This window comes from Chiloscyllium punctatum, chromosome 4, assembly GCF_047496795.1.
Source record: "Chiloscyllium punctatum isolate Juve2018m chromosome 4, sChiPun1.3, whole genome shotgun sequence".
NCBI lineage: Eukaryota > Metazoa > Chordata > Chondrichthyes > Orectolobiformes > Hemiscylliidae > Chiloscyllium > Chiloscyllium punctatum.
This window is the reverse complement of record NC_092742.1, coordinates 95587473-95613037: the sequence shown is the minus strand read 5'-3', so window position 1 is coordinate 95613037 and position 25565 is coordinate 95587473. Positions and strand designations below refer to the sequence as shown.

Genomic DNA, 25565 nt, shown 5'->3' with positions numbered 1-25565 from the left:
GAGATCCAACAGATTGTTGGTTATCGTCACTCCTAGGTACTTGACTTTCTCAACCCTCTCCACCTCAGCTCCATTGATCAAACTACAGGCGCATTTCTTCCTAAATGCAATGGTCAGTTTTATTTTGTTTTGCAATATTGAGAGAGAGATTTTTATCATTGCACCATGACACCAAGCATTCTATCTCCTTCCTATTTTCTGCCTTATTGTTTGATAGTGGCCTATAAAGGTGGTGTTGTCAGCATTACCTTTGATAAGGTGGTGCTGGGGTGCTTCTTAAACCATCGCAGTCCTTCGCTTGTAGATATGTCCAGCATACTTCCATCCACAGCTATACAATGTTGTCTCTTTGAACTTATCCAAATCTGAATTTCCTCTGCTGTGAAGGGGTTGATATAACCACAGTTCCATAATCTCTAGTAAATACCTATCAAGTTCTTCTATTTTGCCAGCAGGCAGAGAATACCACCTGCCAAATAAGTGTGTACAAGCAAAGAGGTTTGCGATGTAGATATCGAAAAACACTATTACAAAACAGTCTTCAAAACTTAGTAAATAGAGTCATTTCAGGAAAGCTGCTTCTTGGCCATGTTTGACAAATAGCTTTTCCAACTAGATTTGTGTACTTCCCTTAGTAGACCTTAAGCAGAAGATGCTGTTGACAGATGGCACGTGTTCCACTTCCTCTGTGAAATGTTTTTCCCTTTACTACAGGCCCCCCAATAGCAGCAGGGAGATTGAAGAAAGCATAGGTCGGCAGATTTTGGAAAAGTGTGGACGTAGTAGGTTTGTTGTAATGGGTGACTTTAACTTTTCCAATATTGATTGGAACCTCCTTCGAGCAGAAGATTTGAATGGAGCAGTTTTTGTAAGGTGTGTTCAGGAGGGTTTCATCACTCAGTACGTTGACAGGCCGACGAGGGGAGCGACCATTCTAGACGAGGGAAACGAGCCGGGGCAGATCTTGTGTGGGAGAGCATTTTAGTGATAGTGACCACAACGGCCTCACATTCTACACAGCAATGGAGAAGGAGAGGATTAGGCAAAATGGGAGGATATTTAATTGGGGAAGAGGAAACTATGATGCGATTAGACATGAGTTAGGAAGCATGGACTGGGAGCAATTGTTCCATGGTAAAGGCACTATAGACATGTGGAGACTGTTTAAGGAACAGTTGTTATGAGTGATGAATAATATGTCCCTCTGAGACAGGCAAGAAGGGGTAGGATAAAGGAACCTTGGATGACGAGAGCGGTGGAGCTTCTCGTCAAAAGGAAGAATGTAGCTTACATAAGTTGGAGGAAGCTAGGGTCACGCTCAGCTCTAGAAGATTACATACTGGATTAGTGGTGCTGGAAGAGCACAGCAGTTCAGGCAGCATCCGGCTTTTGCCCGAAACGTTGATTTCGCTGCTCGTTGGATGCTGCCTGAACTGCTGTGCTCTTCCAGCACCACTAATCCAGTATTTGATTTTCAGCATCTGCAGTCATTGTTTTTACCTTCTAGAAGATTACAGGCAGACGAGGAAGGACCTCAAAAATGGTCTGAGGAGAGCCAGGAGGGGGAATGAGAAAGGCTTGGCAGAACGGATTAGGGAGAACACAAAGGCATTTTACACTTATGTGAGGAATAAGAGAATGGTCAAAGAAAGAGTAGGGCCGATCAAAGCTAGCTTAGGGAACTTGTGTGTGGAATCTGAGGAGGTTGGGGAAGCCCGAAATGAGTTTTTTTGCTTCTATCTTTACAAAAGAAACAAACTTTGTAGTGAATGAAACCTTTGAAGAACAGGTATCCATGCTGGAATGGATAGAGATAGAGGAAGCTGATGTGCTGAAAATTTTGTCAAATATTAAGATTGACAAGTCGCCAGGCCCGGACCAGATTTGTCCTCGGCTGCTTTGGGAAACGAGAAATGCAATTGCTTTGCCACTTGGGAAGATCTTTGCATCCTTGCTCTCCACTGGAGTCGTGCCTGAGGACTGGAGAGAGACAAATGTAATTCCTCTCTTCAAGAAAGGAAATAAGGAAATCCCCGGCAATTACAGACCAGTAAGTCTCACGTCTGTCGTCTGCAAGGTGTTAGACAGGATTTATGACCATCTGGAAGAGCATGGCTTGATTAAATGCAGTCAACATGGCTTTGTGAGGGGCAGGTCATGCCTCACAAACCTTATCGAGTGCTTTGAGGATGTGACTAGAAAAGTTGATGAGCGTTGAGCTGTGGATGTGGTGTATATGGACTTCAGCAAGGCATTTGATAAGGTTCCCCATGGTAGGCTCATTCAGAAGGTCAGGAGGAATGGGATACAGGGGAACTTAGCTGTCCGGATACAGAATTGGCTGGCCAACAGAAGACAGCGAGTGGTAGTAGAAGGAAAATATTCTGCCTGGAAGTCAGTGGTAAGTGGTGTTCCACAGGGCTCTGTCCTTGGGCCTCTACTGTTTGTAATTTTTATTAATGACTTGGATGAGGGAACTGAAGGATGGGTCAGCAAGTTTGCAGCTGACACAAAGGTTGGAGGTGTCGTTGACAGTATAGAGGGCGGTTGTAGGCTGCAGCGGGACATTGACAGGATGCAGAGCTGGGCTGAGAGGTGGCAGATGGAGTTCAACCTGGATAAGTACAAGGTGATGCATTTTGGAAGATCGAATTTGAAAGCCGAGTACAGGATTAAGGATAGGATTCTTGGCAGTGTGAAGGAACAGGGGGATCTTGGTGTGCAGGTACATAGATCCCTTAAAATGGCCACCCAAGTGGACAGGGTTGTTAAGAAAGCATATGGTGTTTTGGCTTTCATTAACAGGGGGATTGAGTTTAAGAGTCGTGAGATCTTGTTACAGCTCTATAAAACTTTGGTTAGACCGCACTTGGAATACTGCATCCAGTTCTGGTTGTCCGAGAATAGGAAAGATGCTTTGGAGAGGGTTCAGAGGAGGTTTACCAGGATGCTGCCTGGACTGGAGGGCTTATCCTATGAGGAGAGGTTGACTGAGCTTGGACTTTTTTCATTGGAGAAAAGGAGGAGGAGAGGGGACCTAATTGAGGTATACAAGATAATGAGAGGCATAGATAGAGTCGAGAGGCATAGATAGAGTCGATAGCCAGAGACTATTTCCCAGGGCAGAAATGGCTAACACTAGGGGTCATAGTTTTAAGCTGGTTGGAGGAAAGTATAGAGGGGATGTCAGAGGCGGGTTCTTTACACAGAGAGTTGTGAGAGCATGAAATGCGTTGCCAGCAGCAGTTGTGGAAGCAAGGCCATTGGGGACATTTAAGAGACTACTGGACTTGCATATGGTCACAGAAATTTGAGGGTGCATACATGAGGATCAGTGGTCGGCACAATATTGTGGGCTGAAGGGCCTGTTCTGTGCTGTACTGTTCTATGTTCTATGCTCTTATGCTAGAACTAAAGAGCTGCACCCCTCCCGCAAAATATCTTGTTTATATAAAGCATAATAAACAAGTGAACAATGATGCTAATGGTCTTTACACTTGGTAAGCTTGAGATTGCAATGCCCTTCCCCCAATTTCTGCCCATACAGCCCATGTTGATTCAGAAATATAGCTGCCTCTCAAGACACATATACTAACACTTCAAATAACCATCCAAGCTGTCAGATTACTTTGTAAATTCTCTCTATGCTGGGCATTCTGGAGTGATGCCCTTTGATTTGGCTGTTGTGTTTCAGGAAGAATGAAATCGCCTTGGAGTGGGTGCAGCATAGATTCACCAGAATTAATCCAGACTTTGTGTTGAATTATGAGTGCTGGTTTCTAGCTTTTATTCTCTACCGATTAGAAGATGATGGGTAATCTAAATGAAGTGTTTAAAATTAGAAATGAATTTATAGCATTTCCTTAGCTGGATGACTAGAACAGCAAGGCATAATTTTGCACTTAGAGGTAATGTATTTAATACAAAGCATTCTCTACAAAATGATGAAAATGTGAGACTCTCACTCCAAAAGATTGGATGGTCAGTTAGAATTTTCCAGGCAGGAAGAGAGAAATGGTCTTGGGTACGAACATAGAGGGATATGGATCAAGGGTGATAAATGGCGTTAAGGAACACATTAGCCATGATTTAATTGTATTTTAAGTGTGCTTGAGGTGCCGAGTATCCCACTCTCGCGCTATACCTTTGACACCAGTCCACATCTGAACTCAAACTATTGGAACAGCACAACACCTGAATTGTATTTGCAAGTTAGGCTCAGTCACACTTGTGAGCGCATTTGTGTCACTTCAACAAAGTTCAGAATGGCTACTGCCTTCATGTGTCAAATCCTGCTGGAATGTTGTACACCCAGATACAGTAACATGAGTGTATATTTTTGACTCTTAATGACTGCCAGGGTTGCTGCCGGCGCTTTAATCCTTTATTCATGTTTTACTTTTCTTTCTTGTGACCTCTGCATATAATTTGTGTATTCACACACTGATGCGGTTTTGTGTTGCATTTTTTGGTGGTGTTGTCTTATGAGTCCAGCTCATGTTGGGTCAGCAAGTCTATTAGTGAGAGACTGAACCATAAACATGCAAAATTGATTGACTCCAACTTGTCATGCCTCACTGGAGTAGTGCACTAGGAATCAAGCCTCACTATTCCTGGAGTTGTCACAGAAGTTAAAGATTGTTAGAAAGCAGAATTCCCCCATTTACCTGTTTTTAAGACCCAGTTTGACAGAAAGCACAGACTAGGTTTCAGTATGGAAGAACAATCATTATTTATTACAAATCAATAAATTCTAATTGCAGTTAAACAATTACAAACTGTTGACATCTAACATGCCTCATTAAAACTTTAACCTGTTCTACAAACCTAGACACAGAGGTGGGGAGGTGGGGTGGGGGGTTGGGGGGACGGACGGACGGACGGAATACACATGGATGTCATGAGTAGAGTGAAATACTGGGAAGGCGGTCCAACGGTCATTATCCACAGGGTTTGCTGACTTGATTCTCATACTGACCAGAATGCGACTTTAAAAGCTATCTTCTTTAGAAAGGCCATACAGTTAGCAGGTCAAGCAGCAGTTTTTATGAAGACAATCAATTTGAATCAGGCCCTTAGATAATCCCTACTGGATTAAAATCTGATAGTTTCAACAACATAGGACCAATCCTATTGTAAGAAATATTGATATATCATCAAGGGTACAAAAGAAGGAGGCAGTTGGACAAAGACCCGAGAGCTAACTGCCATCTGTCAGAGCTAAGTGCCCTTAGCTCTCTCTCTCTCTCTCTCTCTCTCTCTCGAGAGAGAAATTGGTTCTCACAGTCATCTATGTTGTAGAAAAAAGCGCCACTTAAATTTCTGACAGAAGAATGATGAAGAAGGCATTTCTGATAGAAGAATCAGCGGAAAACGCATTCCTCCATTGGAGGACGCTCAGAACATTCTGGAAGACACGTAACTTGTGTAATTTCGAGAGACTGAATTCTGTTTTTTTTGTTATATGAGTGGGACTTGTGTTTATTGGAACAGCATACCACTAGAATCCTGTTTTATTCGGGAATAGTTAGTAGTTAGAAGGGATTTATTCGGTTTGTTAATAATTTAGTTAATTTTTTCACTGCTGGAGTTAAATAAATTGTTACTTGTTAAGTTTAAAGTGAGTGTCAGGGATTTACTTTATTTAACCATTAGACGTTGCTGAAAGACCGGTTACACCTTTCTCACACACTTTTTACAGAATATTGGGCAAGATGCTCCTCTTTGGGTCTTTAGTTCTCAGACAGGGGCCAACCTCCGCTTTATAATATATCTTTTCAGATCCAATTGCTTCTTTCAAACATTCACTCCCCCAAAGTTAAACCAAGAACTGCAGGTGGTGGCGATCTGAAATGAAAACAGGAATTGCTGGTACAATCAGCAGGTCTGGAAGCATTTTTTATTATTCATTCATAGGATGAAGGTGTCGCTGGTTGGGCCAGCATTTATTGCCCATCCCAAAGGGCAGTTAAGAGTCAACCACATTGCTGTGGTTCTGGAGTCCAGACATAATCCAGATTAGGTGATGATGGCCGTTTCATGCCCCAAAAGGACATTAATAAACCAGATAGATTTTTCTACAGTCGACAATGGTTTCGTGGTCATCATGAGACTCTTAATTCCAGATTCTTATTGAATACAAATGCTCACAATCTGTTGTGGCAGGATTCGAACCTGGGTCCCCAGAATGTTACCTGGATCTCTGGATTGACTGTCCAGTGATAATAGCACTCGGCCATAGCCTCCCCAAGCAGAAAGTATCTCCCCACTGATGCTGCCAGATCTGCTGAGTTTTGCCAGCAATTTCTGTTTTTGGTTCACTCCCCCAAGTTGCTTTACTACCTGGGAGCCAATTACATAACTGTTGGCAGGCAGAAAGCTTTTGTCATCGATAATTGGTTACGAGTTCATAGATAAATCAGGAACTTGTTGCCAGCCAAAGCTCCATTGAAATACACCTCTTGGCTCCAGTCCATCTGAAACTAGGCTTCTACTACTGGTTGAACAAGCAACTGTGTAAACAATACTTATAATGAATTTCAGGTTACTTCCTTTTAATTGGCGCAGGAATCCTTCAACAATTCTTGGTTTTTAAAATAGTTCCTTTCCCATTTCAGTGCGCAGTCAAAAGTACAGAAAACTGAGGTGATGTGGTTATTATCAACTCTTAACCCTCAACTCATAATTCCTTCAGCCTCAAGTTCTGTTCTCAGGCTGATGTAAAGCTGGAGCTGAAAGCAAAATTTTATTGGGCTCTCATCCTGAGGTTAAGTGTGTTCGCATGTCTAAACGTTTGGATCAAATGCAGTGCTCACGACTGAGTGGTCTGCTCTCAGCATCTGATGGTTTAAGTATAAAAATTAACTGCCTCAACACTGTAACAGCAAGTGTTGAGTCCGTCCTCATTGGATAAACTCCAGTGATCAACTAAAGTCTTCAGTCAAGGGGAAGAGATAAAACTGGTAAGAAAAGTACTGTTAATTCGCAAGCTCAGTGATAGTGAGATTTTGACGCGTGCTTTGCACTGGGTTGACGAAATGCATCATTGTTGGCTGAAGCTTTATGCACAATATCCTGACTGATCTTGTATTTATGCTACTTCTCTGTCGTTCCCACAGACCTCCAGAAATTGAGCTAAAGAGAACAAAAGGCCTGTCTAATGAGAAGCGCAACCGGTTGCATGCAGAGCTGGTGAAGCTCGCTAAAGATCATTGTGGAGAGGTATGGAAATGAGAGTCTGTGTGTAAGAGTCAAGAGTTTAATGTAATCTGAGCCCAATATCACAGCGTAATGTTTGCTTTTTATATTATGCACTTTGTGCCCTACTGTTTTAAGAATCACAAGTGTTGTATCATATTTGTCCCATATGTGTTTAAAAGCTTTGCTTCAGTAAATAAAGAAAGGTAATGTCCTGTTAATCTTTAATCTACTGTTGCATTACATAGCTAAATCTTCTTTTGTACTAGCCCAGCATTCATAGATCTATTTTTCAAGAGGGCTAACATAATTGGTGATGATGATTGTAAGTGATTCCCAGTACTGCAGTATGTGGTGGATCTTAGGGCATTTTGACTTTCCATGCTTTCCTTGGAAAAAGTACTCAATATTTATGTGGGGGTTTGTTTTACATGGTTAACTCAGTTAATCAATGGAAATTTAAAATACTTTACGATTATTGGATCGTGCTTTGCTTATTTTGTGGAACTCCCAGGTATAGTGACTCCTTTCCCTTTTGACATTGGAAGGTGAAAGTGGTATGTGGTTAATCTCCCTACACCAACCACAGGAGGCAAGAGGTATGTAGGGTTAACTTATTCAAACAACTTCAGACTTAGGCTGTCTAAGCAGAACTCTGTCTACATACAGAAAACCTTCGATATTTATACCCCTGTGATTATGTATGCTTACATTTCATTCTTGTGCAATAAACAGAAATCTTCCATCCTAGGTCTTTCTCTTATCCTATCGATAAGAGTTTGGATCTAGTTTATTCCAAATTCTGATACAGGCCTTAGGCTGTACAGAGCTCCTCTCCAGTTGTTAGGTTCTCTTTCTTGAGATTCTTACACACTTGATGCAACTGCAATATGGCAACTTCTGTGAACAGCCAAAATGTATTAAGCAAGTACAAGCTTTTGGAGGAACCCTTAACACTCTCTGCAGTGCTTGTGAAGTGTGTCAAGAGATCTCTGAACAATGGGATCAGTCCTCCCTTTAATACAGAATTTTACATCCGAGCCAGTAATGCCCACAAGACAACCCCCAGCAGCTCCGCCATAGTCACATGCCACTCAAGACACAGTGATGTGATTTGATTATTTCCAGAAACCATGTGATATAGATCAGAACTTAATGAGATCTGGTGTAAATCGTTCTTTTAACTGCAGGGTGTGGTCAGAATCTTAACTGCAATACTCCTATTGATTCTGAATAGCAGGAGATGGCAGTGTAAATTTACTCTGAATAGCAGGTGATGACAATGTAAATTGATTTTGAATAGTAGGCAATGGCAATGTAAATTTTTTTTACATTCTACCTGCAAGACAGAAAAACGTACCACCCTATCCTGGGACTTTAAATTTCTTGAAGGTCAGCAGACCAAATTAATCCCTTAATGTCTCACTGTCATTTCTGCTAATGTGGATCCTTAGGATGGTTGAGGTTCATACCTGCAGCTCGTGAAAAAAAGGTGTAGTTGTCATAGTCAATAGAGAAATGGAGAGACAACAGGTAGTGAATTTAACCTCAGGTGAGGTTCAGATGACAGGACCTTCATGGTAACCTCAGACAGTGCAGGAATGAAACTTGTGCTGTTCACATCAAATCAGCCGTCCAGATAATTGAGATAGATAGTAGGATGTAGTAATCCTTTTTCTATAAAAACTTATTTAATTCCTACAATCGTGACAAATAGTCAGCCCCTAGGTTGTATCTGATAAATTCAAACTTGTTCATCTTCCCAATCTTGTAATTCCTAATGCGTAACTAAGTGCTTTGTGTCTTCAAGCAAAATAATAATCACAGGCAACGTTAAACAGAGGGAAGTTGGAATCATTTTTTCTTTCATCACTTAACTCCTTTGCAAAGTGTTGACTGGTGCTGAGGTACAAGTTTGAAAGCAGGAAGGACTGAAGAACCTGTTGCTTTCAAATGGAAATTTGTTTTATGCCCTGAGGACCATTTAATTGGACATAACTTCATAGCTGAGTGCCTTTCTGTCCACCAAATGTGCGTTTTTGCTTTTCTGCCAGGTGTTACAGGCAAGCAGTCCAGTAACTCGACCAGTTTCCTTCCTTTAATTTGTGGAGTTCAGACAAAAGCTTCAGTTGTAATCCTGCCCAAGATTGAGCAAAGCATAGGTGGACTGGTGTTAGGGCCTAAGTTATTCACATTCGTTATTAATAAGTTAGATAATGAAATTGAAAGTCATATGACCAAATTTGCTAATGGCACAAACTTAGGTGGCATTGTAGACGGTGTAGATGATAGGGTAAAGTTACAAGGGGATATTGATAGTCTAGTTGAATGGGTAAAACTGTGGTCGATGGAATTCAGTGTAAGCCAGTGTGATATTTTCCATTTTGGACCAAAAAATAGATAGATCACGGTGTTTTCTAAGTGATATGAAGTTCACTTTAGTGGATGCCCAAAGAGAGTTGGGGTTTCAGGTGCATAGATCTTTAAAATGCCATGGACAAGTGCAGAAAGTAATCCAAGAAGGTGAATGAATGCTATTTTTTTAATATTTAGTGGACTGGAGTATAAGGATGCAGAAGTTGTACTGCAGTTATACATAACCTTGGTTATATTCCGCTGAGAGCAGATTTGGGCACCACAGCTGAGGAAGGATATATTGGTCTTGGAGGGAGTACAGTGTAGGTTAACTGGAATGATACCTGAGCTTTGAGGTTGTGGCATGCAGAGAGATTACACAAATTAGGCATGTTTTCTCTATAATTCAGAAGGTTAAGGGGCTATTGATCAAAATTGTCCCGATACTACCAGGGACAGACCGAGTAGTTGGGGATTTTCAAACTGGGGAGCATAGTCTGAAAATTAGGGTCAGAGCGTTCAGAAGAGATGTTAGGAAACACTTATATTCACAGAGCGCAGTAGAAGTTTGGAACTCTCTTCCACAAATAGCAGTTGATGCTAGATCAGTTGTTAATTTTAAATCTAAGATAGATACATTTTTGTTAAACAAAGGTATTAAAGCATATGAACGAAAGGCTGTTATATATGGAGTTTGGCCACTGATCAGTTACAATATCGTTGAATGGCAGAACAGCCTCTGGTCTGAATGCCCTACTCCTTTTCCTATGTTTCGAAGACATTTGGCCTCTGTAGGACATAACTCCTCTTAATGACTGTATTGCTTAAAATAGACATGTCTCACAGTTGCTCTTCCTGAGGGATGAAATGTTAGTTGTAACCCTGTGTAATGGTGTTTCATTTGGTAGGTGATGATATTCGTCTTGGCTGATCATGTGCAGGCGTTTCTCAGTGAAAACAACATTCCTCCCTCCAAATCCTTCTATGAGGAAATGCTGAAGAACCAACAGGAGCAACAGCGGCGACTTGCACAGGAGGAACAGCGCAGGATAGAACAGAAGAAGAAGCAAGATGAAAAAATGGTATGTGTTGCATGATCCTTTGCGTTTTCTTTTCCTGCTTGTAGTAACTTTCCATTACTGTAATCATTATACGTTACTTCTGTTGTAGATACTTTTTTTAATCAACCTGTTCCAAGATATCATAGAGTCACACAGCATGGAAACAGACTCTTTGGTCCAACTAGTCCGTGCCGACCACGTTTCCAAACTAAACTAGTCCCACCTGCCTGTGTTTGACCCATATCCCTCTAAACCTTTCCTATTCATGTACTTGTCCAAATATCTTTTCAATATTGTAACTGTACCTACATCCACCAATTCCTGTGGCCGTTCATATGAACTATTCTCTGAGTAAAAAAAAGATTGCCCCTCATGTCTTTTTAAAAACTTTCTCCTCTCACCTCATTAATAAACATCCAAGTTTTGAACTCTCCCACCTTGGGGAAAAGACCTTTGCTATTCACTTTATCTATGCCGCTCATGATTTTATAAACTTCTATAATATCACCCCTTAACCTCCTCTACACTCCAGTGATTGATTAACCTCCTACCTTCTGGTTTATTGATTAATCTCCTACCTCCTACAGTCCTAGCCAATGCAGGTTATTTTTATAACTCAAACCCTCCATTTCTGCAACAACTTGGTAAATCTTCTCTGAACCTTCTCCAATCTAATAATATCCTTCCTATAGTAGGGTGACCAGAACTGCACATAGTACTTTAGAAGAGGCCTCATCAGCAACTTGTACAACCTCAGCATGACATCTCAATGCCTATACTCAAAGGTTCGAGCAGTAAAGGCAAGCTGGCTAAGCGCCTTCTTAACCACCCTGTCTACTTGTGTTGCAAATTTCAAAGAATTATGTACCTTAACTCCCTAGGTCTCTTTGTGTGTCAACACTACCCAGGGCCATACCATTAATTATATAAGTCTTGCTCTTGTTTGTTTACCGAAATGCAATACCAAGCATTTATCCAAATTTAACTCCAACGGCCAGTCCTCAGCCCATTGTACTGCCTTCCCTTGCTGCTTCCTGATATCCCTCCCCGTTCCTCCTTTTCAGAATTTAGAAAGTTTAGAAAATGTAAATAAGCTTACAGCACAGAAGTCTGAGGCCAAGAAATGAGTCACCCAGTCCCATCCCATTTTCCAGCACTTTGTGAAATTTGAGGTGCAGATTCAGACACTTTGAGTTCTGGACTTTACCCCCATTTGAGTGACCTTTTTTTTTCTTTTTTTTTCCTTGAATCCAGAATCACTTTAGTTCTGTGTCCCCTAGTGACTGACCTCTGTGCTAAGGAAAATTGGTTCTTTCCATCCAGTCTGTTCATGCCACTTACCACCTTCTATGCCTCAGTCAAATCTCCCCTCAGCCTACTGTTCCAAGGAGAATAACCTCAACCATCCACTCTTTCCTCATAGCTCCAGTGTTCTGGTCCTAAAATATTCCTGTAAAACTCTTCTTTCCTCTGCTCTACTGCAGTTATAGATGCATTTTCTTGCCATCAATCTTTTCAGAGATATTATGACACATCTCTGGAACACAGGACTTGAACCTGGGTCTTCTGGTATATTGATTAAATTTAAATTCTTTTGGCTGCAGTCATGGTGTTTGAACCTATGTCCTCAGAGGTTTAGCCTGGGCCTCTAGATTACTAATTCAGTAATTCAATAATTCATTGCTATCATGCCGCTGTCTTCCTTCATCATATTATACCTTGTTTGTTGCTCACAATGTGCGCCTGTCTGTACTGGACACCCCAAATGCAGATTGGATGATCAGTTTGGAACAGCTCTATTTAGTTCACAAGCATCACCAGAGCTTTTGTCTGCTTGTCATTTCCATTCTTTGCTCCATTCCTAGTCTGATCTTTGTCCTTGGCTTCCTAATGAAAATCTGCAAAAGTTTGAGGAGCAGCGCTCACATCTTTTGATTATGGTACTTTACAGTCTTCTAGACTCAACAGAGTAATTTCAGATTGTAACTGCTCCCTTTTTGTTGTTTATGGACGTTAGTTGCTAGTAATGATTCTGGTTTTGTTAATTTCAGCTCTTGCAGATCTATCTTTTGATCGTTTTACTGTTCAATGGTGGCCCTCCTTTACCTTATGCCATCAACCCATTTGTCATTGAATCACTCCTTTGTATTTGATGGGAAAAATTTCAGAACATTAAGGGAACATGATCAGTTTTACTAGCTAGTAAAAATATCTCAGAATAGAATGCTGAGGGGTGACCTTACATTTATAAAATCATGAGGGGCATGGATAGGGTGAATAGCCAAGGTATTTTTCCAAGGGTAGGGTAGGAGAGTCCAAAATTAGAGAGCATAGGTGTGATGTGAGAGGGGAGACATATAAAAAGGACCTAAAGGACAGTCTTTTTCATGCAGAAGGTGATGCATATATTGAATGAGCTGTCACAGGAAGTGATGAAGGCAGGTACAATTCCAGCTGTTTAAAAGGCATCTGGATGGGTGCATGAATAGAAAAGGTTGAGAGGGATATGGGTTGTATGCTGGCAAATGGGACTAGATTAATTTAAGATACCTGGTCAGCCTGGATGAGTTGGACCAAAGGGTCTGTTTTCATGCTGTACAACTCTCTGACTCTTATAGCAACGTTAAAGTCTTGAATCTATGCGTTAATGACATTTTTACTGAATGTGTCGAATACTGTCTGTCTCACCAAAAAATGTTCATGATAAAATACTTGCTTTGATTTAAGCCCCTGTAAACTATTTTAAAATTCAAGCCTTAAAATGGCGACTGATAAGAAGAAATGCCAGAGTGAGTATCACAGTACATTTTCAAGTGGTTGCAATGTGTTGTGTATAGAGATTGACGGGCTGGAGTAATTTATTTGTGATCTATAATTTCTTCCTATGTTTTAGACACTAATTGAAAAAGAAATCTGCGTAATATAATTTCTGATTTCAGTTTTAAACATTTAGGCTCGCCTTTATTGTTTTGATCAGTGAATATCTGAAACTATGGTTCTTAAGATCAATTTTGAAAATCTATGCCATACTTCCATTTGCTTGTCTAATGAGTTGATAATCTCCTCCTGTAAAGATTCGCCTTAAGTCTGGAAAACTTAAGTTCCCAGATGTTCTGAGTAGTATTGCTAAAGTTTAGTCCGTTACAACGTTGATGAGCTTCCCAATTCTTGACCTCAGGGCCACACTTATTAGCTGGGAATTATCTGTGACAACTAGTCTTCTATAGTGAAACTACGAAATTGTATAGCATACAGAAATGCTATTTAATCTGTCATTTCTGTGCTGGCTTTCTGAAAGAGCTATTGATTTGTGCCACTTCCTAGATATTTACTCTGAAGTGATTTCCTTTTTAAGCAGAATTCCCTTTTGAAAGTTACTGCTGAACCTGCTTTCACCAACTTTTAAATTTACTAAGGGAAGGGATCTTCTCATACCTTCCCTGTGGCTTTTTTTGGCAAACATTTTTTTAGATTAGATTTAGATTAGATTGTTAGATTAGATTTACATTACAGTGTGGAAACAGGCCCTTCGGCCCAACAAGTCCACACCGACCCGCCGAAGCGCAACCCACCCATACCCCTAACCTAACACTAAGGGCAATTTATCACTGTGGGAGGAAACCGGAGCACCCGGAGGAAACCCACGCAGACACGGGGAGAACGTGCAAACCCCACACAGTCAGTCGCCTGAGGCGGGAATTGAACCCGGGTCTCTGGCGCTGTGAGGCAGCAGTGCTAACCACTGTGCCACCGTGCCGCCCTTCCTATATTAATTCTCCTCCTAAGCTTTGCTATTGTAGTAAGACAATCCCAGCTTCTCCAGTCTGGCAGATAACTGAGACTTTACATCCTGCATTCTAGTAAATCATTCCACACACTATCTTGATATAGTGTGGCACCACAGATTGACCGAAGTACTCAGCTAAGATGTAATCACTAATTTATGAAGACTCACCGCAACTTCCTTTTGTATTCCAAGCTTTATCTAGAGATGTAACAGCTTAAAAACAATATTTTTCAGTTTTGTTAAAAGGTCACTTGAAATGTTAACTCTGCTTCCATTTTCACAGATACTGCCTGACCTGGATGTTATGAACATGTTGTGTTCATATTTTTAACCATCCAGTTCACTCTATGCCAAACATGTGATTTAAAAAAAATTAAGACAAAAGTTGTTCAACTTTTTTTTTTAGCAACGTGAAATCCTTGAAGAAATTCAGAGATTAGAAGAGGAAAAGAGAGATGCAAAGAAACTTACTCAGTTGGCCAAACAGGTATGTGGGGATACATTATTTTCAAGATTCTGGCTTCTGAGGGATAGTTGCTAAATTCTTAATTCAACGAATACAGACTCGGACAATAGTAGACAATCTAGACTGCAATGGTATAATGCTGAAAACCAGATAATAATGGCTTCTTTAGATATTACTTTAGTAGGTAGGCTAGCAATGTCAAACAAACACATGGATTCAGCATTACCATCAAGTCCTGTGTGTTCTCATCACCTTTGTGGATAACTTGTTATGAGACAAAAAAACTGCAGATGCTGGAATCCAAAGTAGACAGGTACGCAGCAAGCCAGGCAGCATCAGGAGGTGGAAAAGTCGATGTTTTGTATGTATCCCTCCTTCAGGATTGAGGGTGGGTGTAGGGGGAGCTGCAGATAAAGAGGATAGCGGGGGCTGGTGGTGGGGTGAAGTGGGGATAGGTGAAGACAGGTGGAGGGTACGACCTGGTTGATCAGTGGGAGGAATGAATCTGGTAGGTGGCTGGGAGGAGTGGAAGAGAGGGGGAGTGCCTGGGAAGGGAGGTTATTTGAACTTGTTATAGCAACTCACGTGACCATTTGGCTACTGGATGTTGCACAGATAAAGTGGGGTGTTAAATAACATTGTCTTTGTGTCCTTTGAAACCAATAACTCCTCTGTAAAATAAATCCTGCATGAAATTCACCTATCTGCCCTAAAAAGTAAGTCATAACAAAAATCAATTTTTGCAATTTTTAACTTATTTTTAACCTACGTGTAAATGAGCTCTACACTCACGAGTTTCATAATTCGCAGGGGTTCTCAGAAATGGAACGATCATGGTATGGAGGGATGACTCTGTATATATGGGTGCTTTGAATCATGAGGACTAATCATATTTTGCACACCTCCAAGCATATTATTAGAAACAGAAAATGCAAAATAGTGAAATGGAAAATAGTAGGTTTCATCAGACCTGCTCCTTCATTCAATATGATATGATTAGATTAGATTACATTACATTACAGTGTGGAAACAGGCCCTTCGGCTCAACAAGTCGACACCGACCCGCCGAAGCGCAACCCACCCATACCCCTACATTTACCCCTTACCTAACACTCCGGGCAATTTAGCATGGCCAATTCACCTGACCTGCACATTTTTGGACTGTGGGAGGAAACCGGAGGAAACCCATGCAGACACGGGGAGAATGTGCAAACTCCACACAGTCAGCCGCCTGAGGCGGGAATTGAACCCGGGTCTCTGGCGCTGTGAGGCAGCAGTGCTAACCACTGTGCCACCGTGCCACCCACAAATCTTGGCTGATCCTCTGTTTCAATGCATATTCTGATTCTCTACTCAATCCCTTTGATATCTTTAGTGCCTAGAAATCTATCTGTTTGATTTTAAATATATTCAGTGACTTGGCCTCCACTGCCACGTGTGGAAAGCAATTCCGCAAAGTCACTACCCTCTGAGTGAAGAAATGTCTCCTCATTTCAGTCCTAAATGGTGTACTTTACAACCTGAAACTGTGATCTCTTGTTGTAAACTCCCCACTCCTTCACCTGAACACTATTTGTGTACCCAGTCTCTCCTTGTTAGAATTTTGAGATCTCCTCTCATTTTTCTGAATTCCAGTGAGTAAATCTTTGCTTGCATGATAAACCTGCCATCCCATGTACCAGCCTAGTGCATACTTGCTGTGCTTCCTCAGTGGCAAGTATATCCTTTCTGAGGTAAGGATACCAAAACCACACCAATTGTACAGCTATAGTGAGGCAACCTTGCTCCTGTACTGAAATCCTCTTGCAACGAAGACCAACATTCCATTTGGTTTTCAAACAGCTGCATGCTTGTTTTCAGCGATTGGTATGCAAGGATTCCCAAGTCCCTTTGTACATCAATATTTCCATATCTTTCATCAGTTTATCAATACTCTGCTGTTCTGTTTTTCCTACACAGGAGTGGACAGCTGCCATGTATTTGTCCCCTCTCTCAACTTGCCAAAATCATCTGAAAGCCTCTTTACCTCTTCCTCACCATCCACAATTCTTCCTTATTCTGTGTCATCAGCAGAAGTGGAAATACTGCATTTGATTCCCTTATTCAGATTGTTGATACGTATTGTGAATAGCTGGGGATCAAACACTGATCTCTGTGGTACCAAGCTGGCTACCAGTTTCTACTCTGAAAAATACCTATTTATTCCTACTCTTGGTGTTCTGTCTGCTAATCAGTTCTCTCTCCACGCTAGTATATTATCCCACATGCACGTGCTTTAGCATTCTAATTTATGTGGGCTTTATCAATGTTTTCTGAAAATCCAAATACACCGAATCCATTGATTCTGCTGAACCTGTTTATCAGTAGTGTCCTCTAAACATTCCAGTAGATTTGTCAAGCGGACGTACCCTTGCATAGATGTATGTCGACACTGTCTAACCATTTGCCACTCTCCATTCAGCTGGTACTGTTTCAGAATCTGCAGAACTTTGGAAGATGACAACCAAACCATCCATTACCTCCATGGCCACCTCCATTATTAGATGTAGATTATGAAGTCTTGCATATTTGTCACCTTTCAGTTCTGTTATTTTCTCTACTTTTTTTATTATAAATATCAATATTCTTCAATTTATCATTCCCAATAACTTTTGCTTCTCTACTGTTTCTGGGAAATTATTTGCATGTTCTGTGAATCCAAACCTGAAGTAGTTGTTTCATTGCTCTGCCATTTCTATGTTCTTCATGATCAATTTTCCTGTTTCTCCCATGCAAGGGACCTACATTTGTCTTCACTAATCTTTCTGTTTGTACATTCTTACTATTACCATTCATGTAGTACTCTTACACTCTTGTTTCACACCTCTTAATTAGTCTCTTGTTTCTCCTTTGCTGAATTTTAAACTGGTCCCAATCCTTAGCTTTGCCACTTTTTCCAGCAAATTGATATGATTCCTGTTTGATTCTAATGCTATACTTGATTTCTTTTATAAATTGTGCTTGGGCCACTTTTCCTTTTGTAATTTTGCACCAGAAAGAATGTTCAACTATTGCTAGCATACATTATTCCTTAAATATGATTCTGGGTAATTCAAGATGGAGGACGGGAAAAATTTCTGTCCGTAACAGGCTGCTCCTTTTTTGCGGTGTTTAAGGTGGAGGTAACTTCCTTGAATTCCGGGAGCAGCAATTACTGTTTTGTATGTGATTGCATTGTTTTGGAACTTTGGAGGAAAAAAAAGTTAAAATAACGGCACTTTTAAAAGGGAGAGGGACAGACAAAGACAGCACATGGTCAGGTCAGTGCAGGGGGGAGAGATAGAGAGAAAGAAACCCAGCAGGAAATTGAGAAATAAATTTGTGAGGAGATCTCAGTTATCTGTAAGAATAATAGGGTGGTTATGGTAGGGGATTTTAACTTTACACACGTAGACTGGGACTGCTGTGGTGTTAAAGGTTGAGATGGAGAGGAATTTGTTAATTATGTACAAGAAAAGTTTCTGATTTAGTATGTGGATGTACCTACTAAAGAAAGTGCAAAACCTGACCTACTCTTAGTCACCTGCCCTGCCTTATTTCCTGAGGTGTCAGTGGGGGAGCACTTTGGCGCCAGTGATCATAATTCTATTAGTTTTAAAATAGTGATGGAAAAGGATAGACCAGATCTAAAAGTTGAAGTTCTAAATTGGAGGAAGGCTAATTTTGATGGTATTAGGCAAGAACTCCCAAAAGCTGTTTGGGGGCAGATGTTCGCAGGTAAAGGGATGGCTGGAAAATAGGAAGCCTTCAGAAATGAGATAACAAGAATCCAGAGAAAGTATATTCTTATCAGGGTGAAAGGGAAGACTGGTAGGTATAGGGAATGCTGAATGACTAAAGAAATTGAGGGTTTGGTTAAGAAAAAGAATGAAGCATATGTCAGGTATAGACAGGATAGATTGAGTGAATCCTTAGAGTATAAAGAAAGTAGGAGTATACTTAAGAACTTAAGAAGGAAATCAGGAGGGCAAAAAGGGGACATGAGATAGCTTTGGCAAATAGAATTAAGGAGAATCCAAAGGGTTTTTACAAATACTTTAAAGGCAAAAGGGTAACTAGGGAGAGAGTAGGCCCTCTTAAAGATCAGTAAGGTGGCATTTGTGTGGAGTCATAGGAGATGGACATATTGAACAACTATTTTGTATCGTGTTTACTGTGCAGAAGGGCAAGGAAGATACACAATGTGGGGATATCTTGGTGAGATCTTGAAAAATGTCCATATTATAGAGAAGGAAGTGCTGGATGTCTTGAAACGCATAAAAGTAGATAATCCCCAGGACCTGATCAGGTGTACCCTAGAACTGCATGGGAAGCTACAGTAGTGATTGCTGGACCCCTTGCTGAGATATTTATATCATCGATAGTCACAGGTAAGATGCCGGAAGACTGGAGGTTGGCTAACGTATTGTCACTGTTTAAGAAAGGTGGTAAGGACAAGCCAGGGTAGGATTAGAGACCAGTGAGCCTGACGTCGGTGGTGAGCAGGTTGTTGGAGGGAATGCTGGGGGACAGGATGTACATGGTTGTTGTTCTTCAGAGTGGTCATAAATGCAGACGTTCTGGCGTGTCTGGTTTGGATGGGCTTTAGGGCCGACTTGATTATAGCTAACAGATACTGCCCCAGGAAAAAGGCTTTCAAGTTTTAAAAAAATTTGAACAATGAAAGGGGAGTGGCCAGCTCTCCCAGCTCAGCTTTTCTCTGGTTTGGTTTGGTTTTTCGCTGTCTGGCTGTCCAGAGTGCTGGTCAGTATTTTGAGGCTGCTGGTCAAAGAAACAGCTACATGGAAATAGGTGTTCCATGCTGAATCTCCCTCTCCCTCTCCCTCTCCCTCTCCCTCTCCCTCTCCCTCTCCCTCTCCCTCTCTCCCTCTCAGTTGCAGAAATTTGGAACGGCGTCATTAGGTTGGGATAGAATAAGTTAAGGTATTGTGTATTCTGTTCTCTTTTGTTTGTGGTTCATTCAGTATTCTGTAAATAAATACTGTTTTGTTTAAAACAGAAGAGCTTTGATCTGCTGAAGCACTCCTGGAATATATACACCTGTTTAAAATAAGTAGAAAAGTTAGGGTCTGGGCTATTTTCTTGAAGTGTTTGGAGGGAGTCTGGTTTGGTCCATAACAGACTGGGGGCTCTTTGCAGGATTTGTTCTACAGTTCGGATATGGGATGAGGGTTGCTGGACTCGAAAGCAATGAGTGTTAGGTGTTAGTGTCTTTTATTCTGGGTGTTGCTTTCGGTTGGTTTAAACAGTGCTTGGGATAGCAATAGCTCTTTCAGCCACTAAGTGTAGAAGAAGTGACCTTGAGTGTTCTAAAGCAGTGAATAAGACTAAGCTGCTGGAATTGGCAGTCAAGCTGGAGTTGGAGCTGCCTCCTTTCATGAGGAAAGGACAGAGAATTACAGCAATAGCCGAGCATTGAGATTTGCTGGAAACGCCATCAGAATCTTTCGAGATGGCTAAAATTCAATTGAAAGTGCAGTAGTTTGATTTAGAGGCAAAAGAAATGAAGCTATTTGAATTAAAAGCAGAAGAAAGAGAAAAAGAGCAAATTGCTTTAGCAGGACAAAACGAAAGGAAGAGAGAAGAGAGGAAGGAAAGGAAGAAGGAGAGAGAATTTGAACTTAAGAAGTTGAACCTTTGCCAGGATTTCAAAAATTCACTTCCTGAAGTAGTGAGAACTCCTGTGGAAGAGCAAAGAGTTAAAATGGCAAGATTAGCAGCTGAAATGTTTGCTAACTATGAGTTGGTCCATAAATTAAAGTTTGGCTTCCAAAATCAATTTCAATCCGCGAGGGATAGAAATTGGGGAAAAGAGAAGTCCTTACATATAAAGGAAAAGGTAGATCTCGGTGAAAATCATAACGATGACTTACCACAAGGTAAAAAGGAAACCTTGAAGGGGAAAGATCAGTTAGAAAGGTCTGGTGTTTTCACTACAATAAATTGGGCCACGTGAAATCAGTGTTGGTGGGTTAGAAAAAGCACTGGGAAGCTGATTTAGGAAACAAGATAAGCTAGCATATTTTGTTGGAGTGGTAACAGCGGAGGCTGCACCAGAATGTACAATCTGGTTGGAGGTTGGTTAAGGAGGAAGTGCTGGATCTTCTTAACTTCACATTTGCAGGCATATAGTTTAACTTGCATAGGCCAGGAGCAGCAGATAAAGAGGTTACAATGTTAAGAGATAAACGATCCTCTTACTCTTTCATGTTGAAAGGTGAGGAGATATGTACCTCTGAAGGACTATGGCCAGAAAAAGGTGCTAGTAATGGGAATTCACGCCGAGACCAGAAGTGCTCAATTATATTGTGTGGGGTTAGAGTGTCCAGTGAAGAGTGGAGTTGGGGTATTGGACAAACTGTCAACTCCAGGAATGCAATTTGTCCTTGATGATGATATAGCTGATTCACGGTAGGAGTGCTGCCTACTGTGGTTGAAAAGCCAGTGGAAACTGATGCAACTAAGCTATTAAAAGATGGACAATTCGGGATTTTATCCAGACTCTGGTAATGAGGTCACAAAGTCACCAGTTAAAACAGGAGAGATCAAAGAGAACAGCTAAGAAAGCTGAAGTGGAGTTAGCAGAGACCCTGTTTGATCAAATGGTTGACACAAACCAGGAGCGAATAGATGACAAAGCAGACATCTTTAGTTCAGAGAAATTAACTGAGTTATAGCAGAAAGATGAGAAACTAAACCAATTGTACCAAAAAGCATACATTAAAGAAAAATCCAGATGTATCCCGGTGTGCTACTATATTAAAAATGATGTCTTAATGAGGAAATGGAGACCATCGTATACTCAGGCAGATCAGAAATGGGCAGAAGTTCATCAAGTTATACTGCTAATGGGTCATAGAAAGGAGTTGTGGGTGTTGCATTTCGGGGTAAGAAAAACTCAAGCTAAAATGTCAAAACATTTTTACTTGCCTGAACTGCACAAGGATGTAGTTGAATTTTGCCAGATGTTCAACCCCTCAAATCAATGATCTGATAGTAACTACAGCTCCACTTTTTCTGTACTTTGTATATACTCTGACTCTCCTGATGGTCTAACTCAGTCTTAAAAATATTCAATTACGTGTGGATTGATAAAAAATTATGGAACAGTACATGTGAAATATAAAGGGGTTTGGCAAGGGGAAATGGCTGGTGTACACAGCAAAGTTTAAAGAAGAGATTGGCAGACCAAATAATGGTTGTGAGGGAGGGCAGAATAGAATTTATGTTTAGAATCCCTACAGTGTGGAAACAGGTCCTTCTGCTCAACAAGTCCATACCGACCCTCCAAAGGGTATCCCGCCCAGACCCATTCCCCAACTACTCTACATGTTGTCTGACTAATACACCTAACCAACACATCCCTGAACACTATGGGCAATTTAGCTTGGCTATTTCACCGAACCTGCAAATCTTTGGAGTGTGGGAGGATACCGGAGCACCTGGAGGAAACCCACACAGGTACAAGGGGAATGTCTCCACACAGACAGTCGCTCGAGGCTGGAATTGAACCCGGGTTCCTGGCACTCTGAGGCAGCACTGCTAACCACTGAGCCACCATGCCGCTGTATAGTAGTGGCTAATTCTTGTCCTTGCCTGACACCCATGACTAAATGCTCCCATCGGGGTTCAGTTAATCCCAGTTGGGCTCTCTTTCCCTCCATGCCATAATGATGTGTGTTTGTAAGTGTAATTTTCCACTTCTACTTTCTCTCTTTCTTCACTCCCCCCAGGAGCGGCGGGAAAGTGCACAAGTGACCATTCCAGGAAATTCTTCTAAAATTCCTGCTTCAAACAGGCAATCTCCTACCAACTCGAATGAAAATGCAGCGGACCAAGTTGACCACAAAAAGGGAGGGAACAACCAACGTCGAACCAATTCCAACGGCCGCTCAAAGTATGGATTTCGTAGCAGAATTTAGGGAACAAGAGCTTGGGTGCCAAATGCAGGTTGAACCTATTTGAATTAATGCACTAGTAGTTCATCAGTCACGTTAACAAATTAGCATTTTCAATGTGCCATTTATGGATGTTGAGTGAGATTTTAAAAAAATCTGTATAGTTTCCTTCTGCATTTGAAAGACTAGGGGAGATGGAAATATCAAAGTTGGCCCTTTAAGAGAGATTCTGTTGAGATTGGTGTTAAGACAGCTTGTTAGGCTGAAGTGGGGTGCCCACTGCCTTGGATACCCTTGGTGCATCTTGTAATGGAAACAAGACCCACTCATGATATTTATATAAATTTTATTTTTGCATAATATGGGAATGTCTCTGGCAAGGCCAGAATTTGTTGTTCGTCCTGATGTCATTGAACTGAGTAAGTTGCTAGGCCATTTCAGAGGGCATTTAAAAGTCAACTAGATTTGCAGTGGATCTGGAGTCCAATTTAGGCCAGCCCTAGTAAGGATTGCAAGATTTCCTTCTCTAAAGGACATTAATAAACCAGGTGAGTTTTTATAACAATCACCAACAGTTGTGTAATCACCATTAGACTAATTTTTAATTCCAGACTTTTGTAATTGAATTTAGATTTCACCATCAGCCTCCTGGCTACCAGTCCAGTGACATTACCACTGTTCCATCTCCTGCTGAAACGTGGTATCCAGAATTGTACACCATCCTTCAGCTGAGGCCTACGTAGTGTCTTATAAAAATTCAGCATAACTTCTTTTCTCCTGTACAACATGCTTGTGTTAATAAATACTGTAGAGGGTCAGAGAATTATAGAGGCCTACAGCTCAGAACTCACTTCCTCAAAAGGTGGTGAATATTTCCAAGGCAGTAGTAGATAGATCCTTGATAAGGAAGGGCGTAAAATGTTATTGGGATAGGCAAGAATGTGGAGTAACCAGATCAGCCATGATCTTAGTAAGTAGCAGAGTAGGCCCAAGGGTCTAAGTCATAGAGTCATACAGCCCTTTGGTCCAACCAGTCCACACTGACCATGTTCCCATAGTAAATTAGGCCAACTTGCCAGCGCTTGGCCCATATCCCTCCAAATCTTTTCTATTCATGTACTTATCCAAATGTCTTTTAAATGTTGTAACTGTATCTACATCTGCCACTTCCTCTGGCAGTTCATTCCACACGTGAACCACTGTGTTTAAAAAAGACATTGCCCCATGTATCCTCTTTAAAACTTTCTCTTCTCACCTTAAAATGTGCCCTTTAGTTTTGAACTCTCCCACCCGAGGGAAAAGACCCTTGCTGTCCTGCTGGTAATGTTTATAAAATAAACTGATGTATTTCTGAAGAAGAGTCATATCAGGCTTGAAATGTTAAGCCTGTTTCTTTCTCCACAGATGTTACCAGACTTAGAGTTTCTGTTGCACTTTGTTTTTATTTCTGATCTATTTCTCTTGCATTCAAAATGGATGATCTTGTACTTCCTCATGTTTAACTCCATCTGTTACTGTCTTTTGCCCTTAATTTATCGATGTCTTATTGTAATTTTTTGCTCCCATATGCAGTTTTTACTGTGCTACCTAACTCACTATCATTGGGGAATTTAGATATCCATCTCTCTCGTTCTTCATCTTGCAGCACTTCTATATCATAAGATGATGGCTTGCACTGTGTTGATAGACTCTGTTAAACATCACTTGGTGGGGCTAAGGAGCCCAATGGCAATTTCTGCCACATTTACTGCAGAGGAAGACAGTAGGCTGAGATGGCACAATTCACTGGCCTCTTTATTTCTTTTCTCTCTGGACACTCTTCTCAGCCAACTGAGCTTTTTGTTTCTGGTTGCCTTTTTTAATGCTCCTCCAAACTGTGCCTCCAGCACGGCAGACGGTGTTTGCCACCTTAATAGCTCACTTTCAGGTGTTCTTGTAGCAGAGATGTAGCAGCCCAAGAGGTTGTGGCCAGTGACCACTGTCCAGATCAGCATCCATCCAGTGAATATGGCCAAGCCACTGCAGGAGTCATTGGCTTAGCAATGAGTGTATCCTGATCGAATCAGCATGCTGCAGCATATCTCAGTTAGGAATCTTGTCCCTGTCGTGAAATTCCAAGGATATGTATGAGTCAGTGAAGCTATAATCATTTTCTTTAGCCTGGCCTATGTTGTCGGGTCTCACTACTGCGGTAGACTTAAGAGCAATCGCAGTAACGATTTTGTACAAATAGGTTTTAACTTGACACAGTATGGATTGGGTACAGACCTCCTATTTAGAAATTGGCAATGTTTGCCAGATTTAGTCCTGAAATGCAAGTAGAATTCATACTGATTTCTTGATCACTCTGTCTAGAATGTGTCTACCCATCGCACCTATTAGGCCACTTGGTTAGATCCACATTTTAAGTTGGGCTTGTTTTAATTGAAGTTAACATATTCATCTGTCTTGCAAAAGTGCTGTACAAGATTGGTCGATTCAAGTCACAATGTAGTTCTATTGATGATAAACTTTGTAATGGAAAATGTTTTTGCACTTGCAGGCGAGAACGGCAACTTTCTGTATGTAGCAATGAGGACAATGCCCAACCATACAAACTTATAAATTTCAACATGGGATCAACTGGAGGGTTCACTGTACACAGGGGAAAACTTATTGGTGAGGAAAAGTTTTCGCTGACTATTATACTTGCTCAGTGATATTTGAACATTTGATTGTTGACCCTTGGTTCTGGATTTGGTTGGTATGGTGGTAAATTAGGA

At 41.1% G+C, this 25565-nt stretch overlaps 1 protein-coding gene across 1 annotated transcript in view; it reads left to right on the top strand.

The window, feature by feature from the left end:
• LOC140475996 (eIF-2-alpha kinase GCN2-like) overlaps positions 1-25565 on the top strand; it is a 127087-nt gene that overhangs the window by 5941 nt on the left and 95581 nt on the right. The window contains exons 3-7 of the mRNA XM_072567898.1: positions 7119-7221; positions 10461-10634; positions 14807-14887; positions 22639-22802; positions 25346-25461. Coding sequence (XP_072423999.1) covers positions 7119-7221; positions 10461-10634; positions 14807-14887; positions 22639-22802; positions 25346-25461 — 638 coding nt within the window. The remainder of the gene's footprint in view (positions 1-7118; positions 7222-10460; positions 10635-14806; positions 14888-22638; positions 22803-25345; positions 25462-25565) is intronic.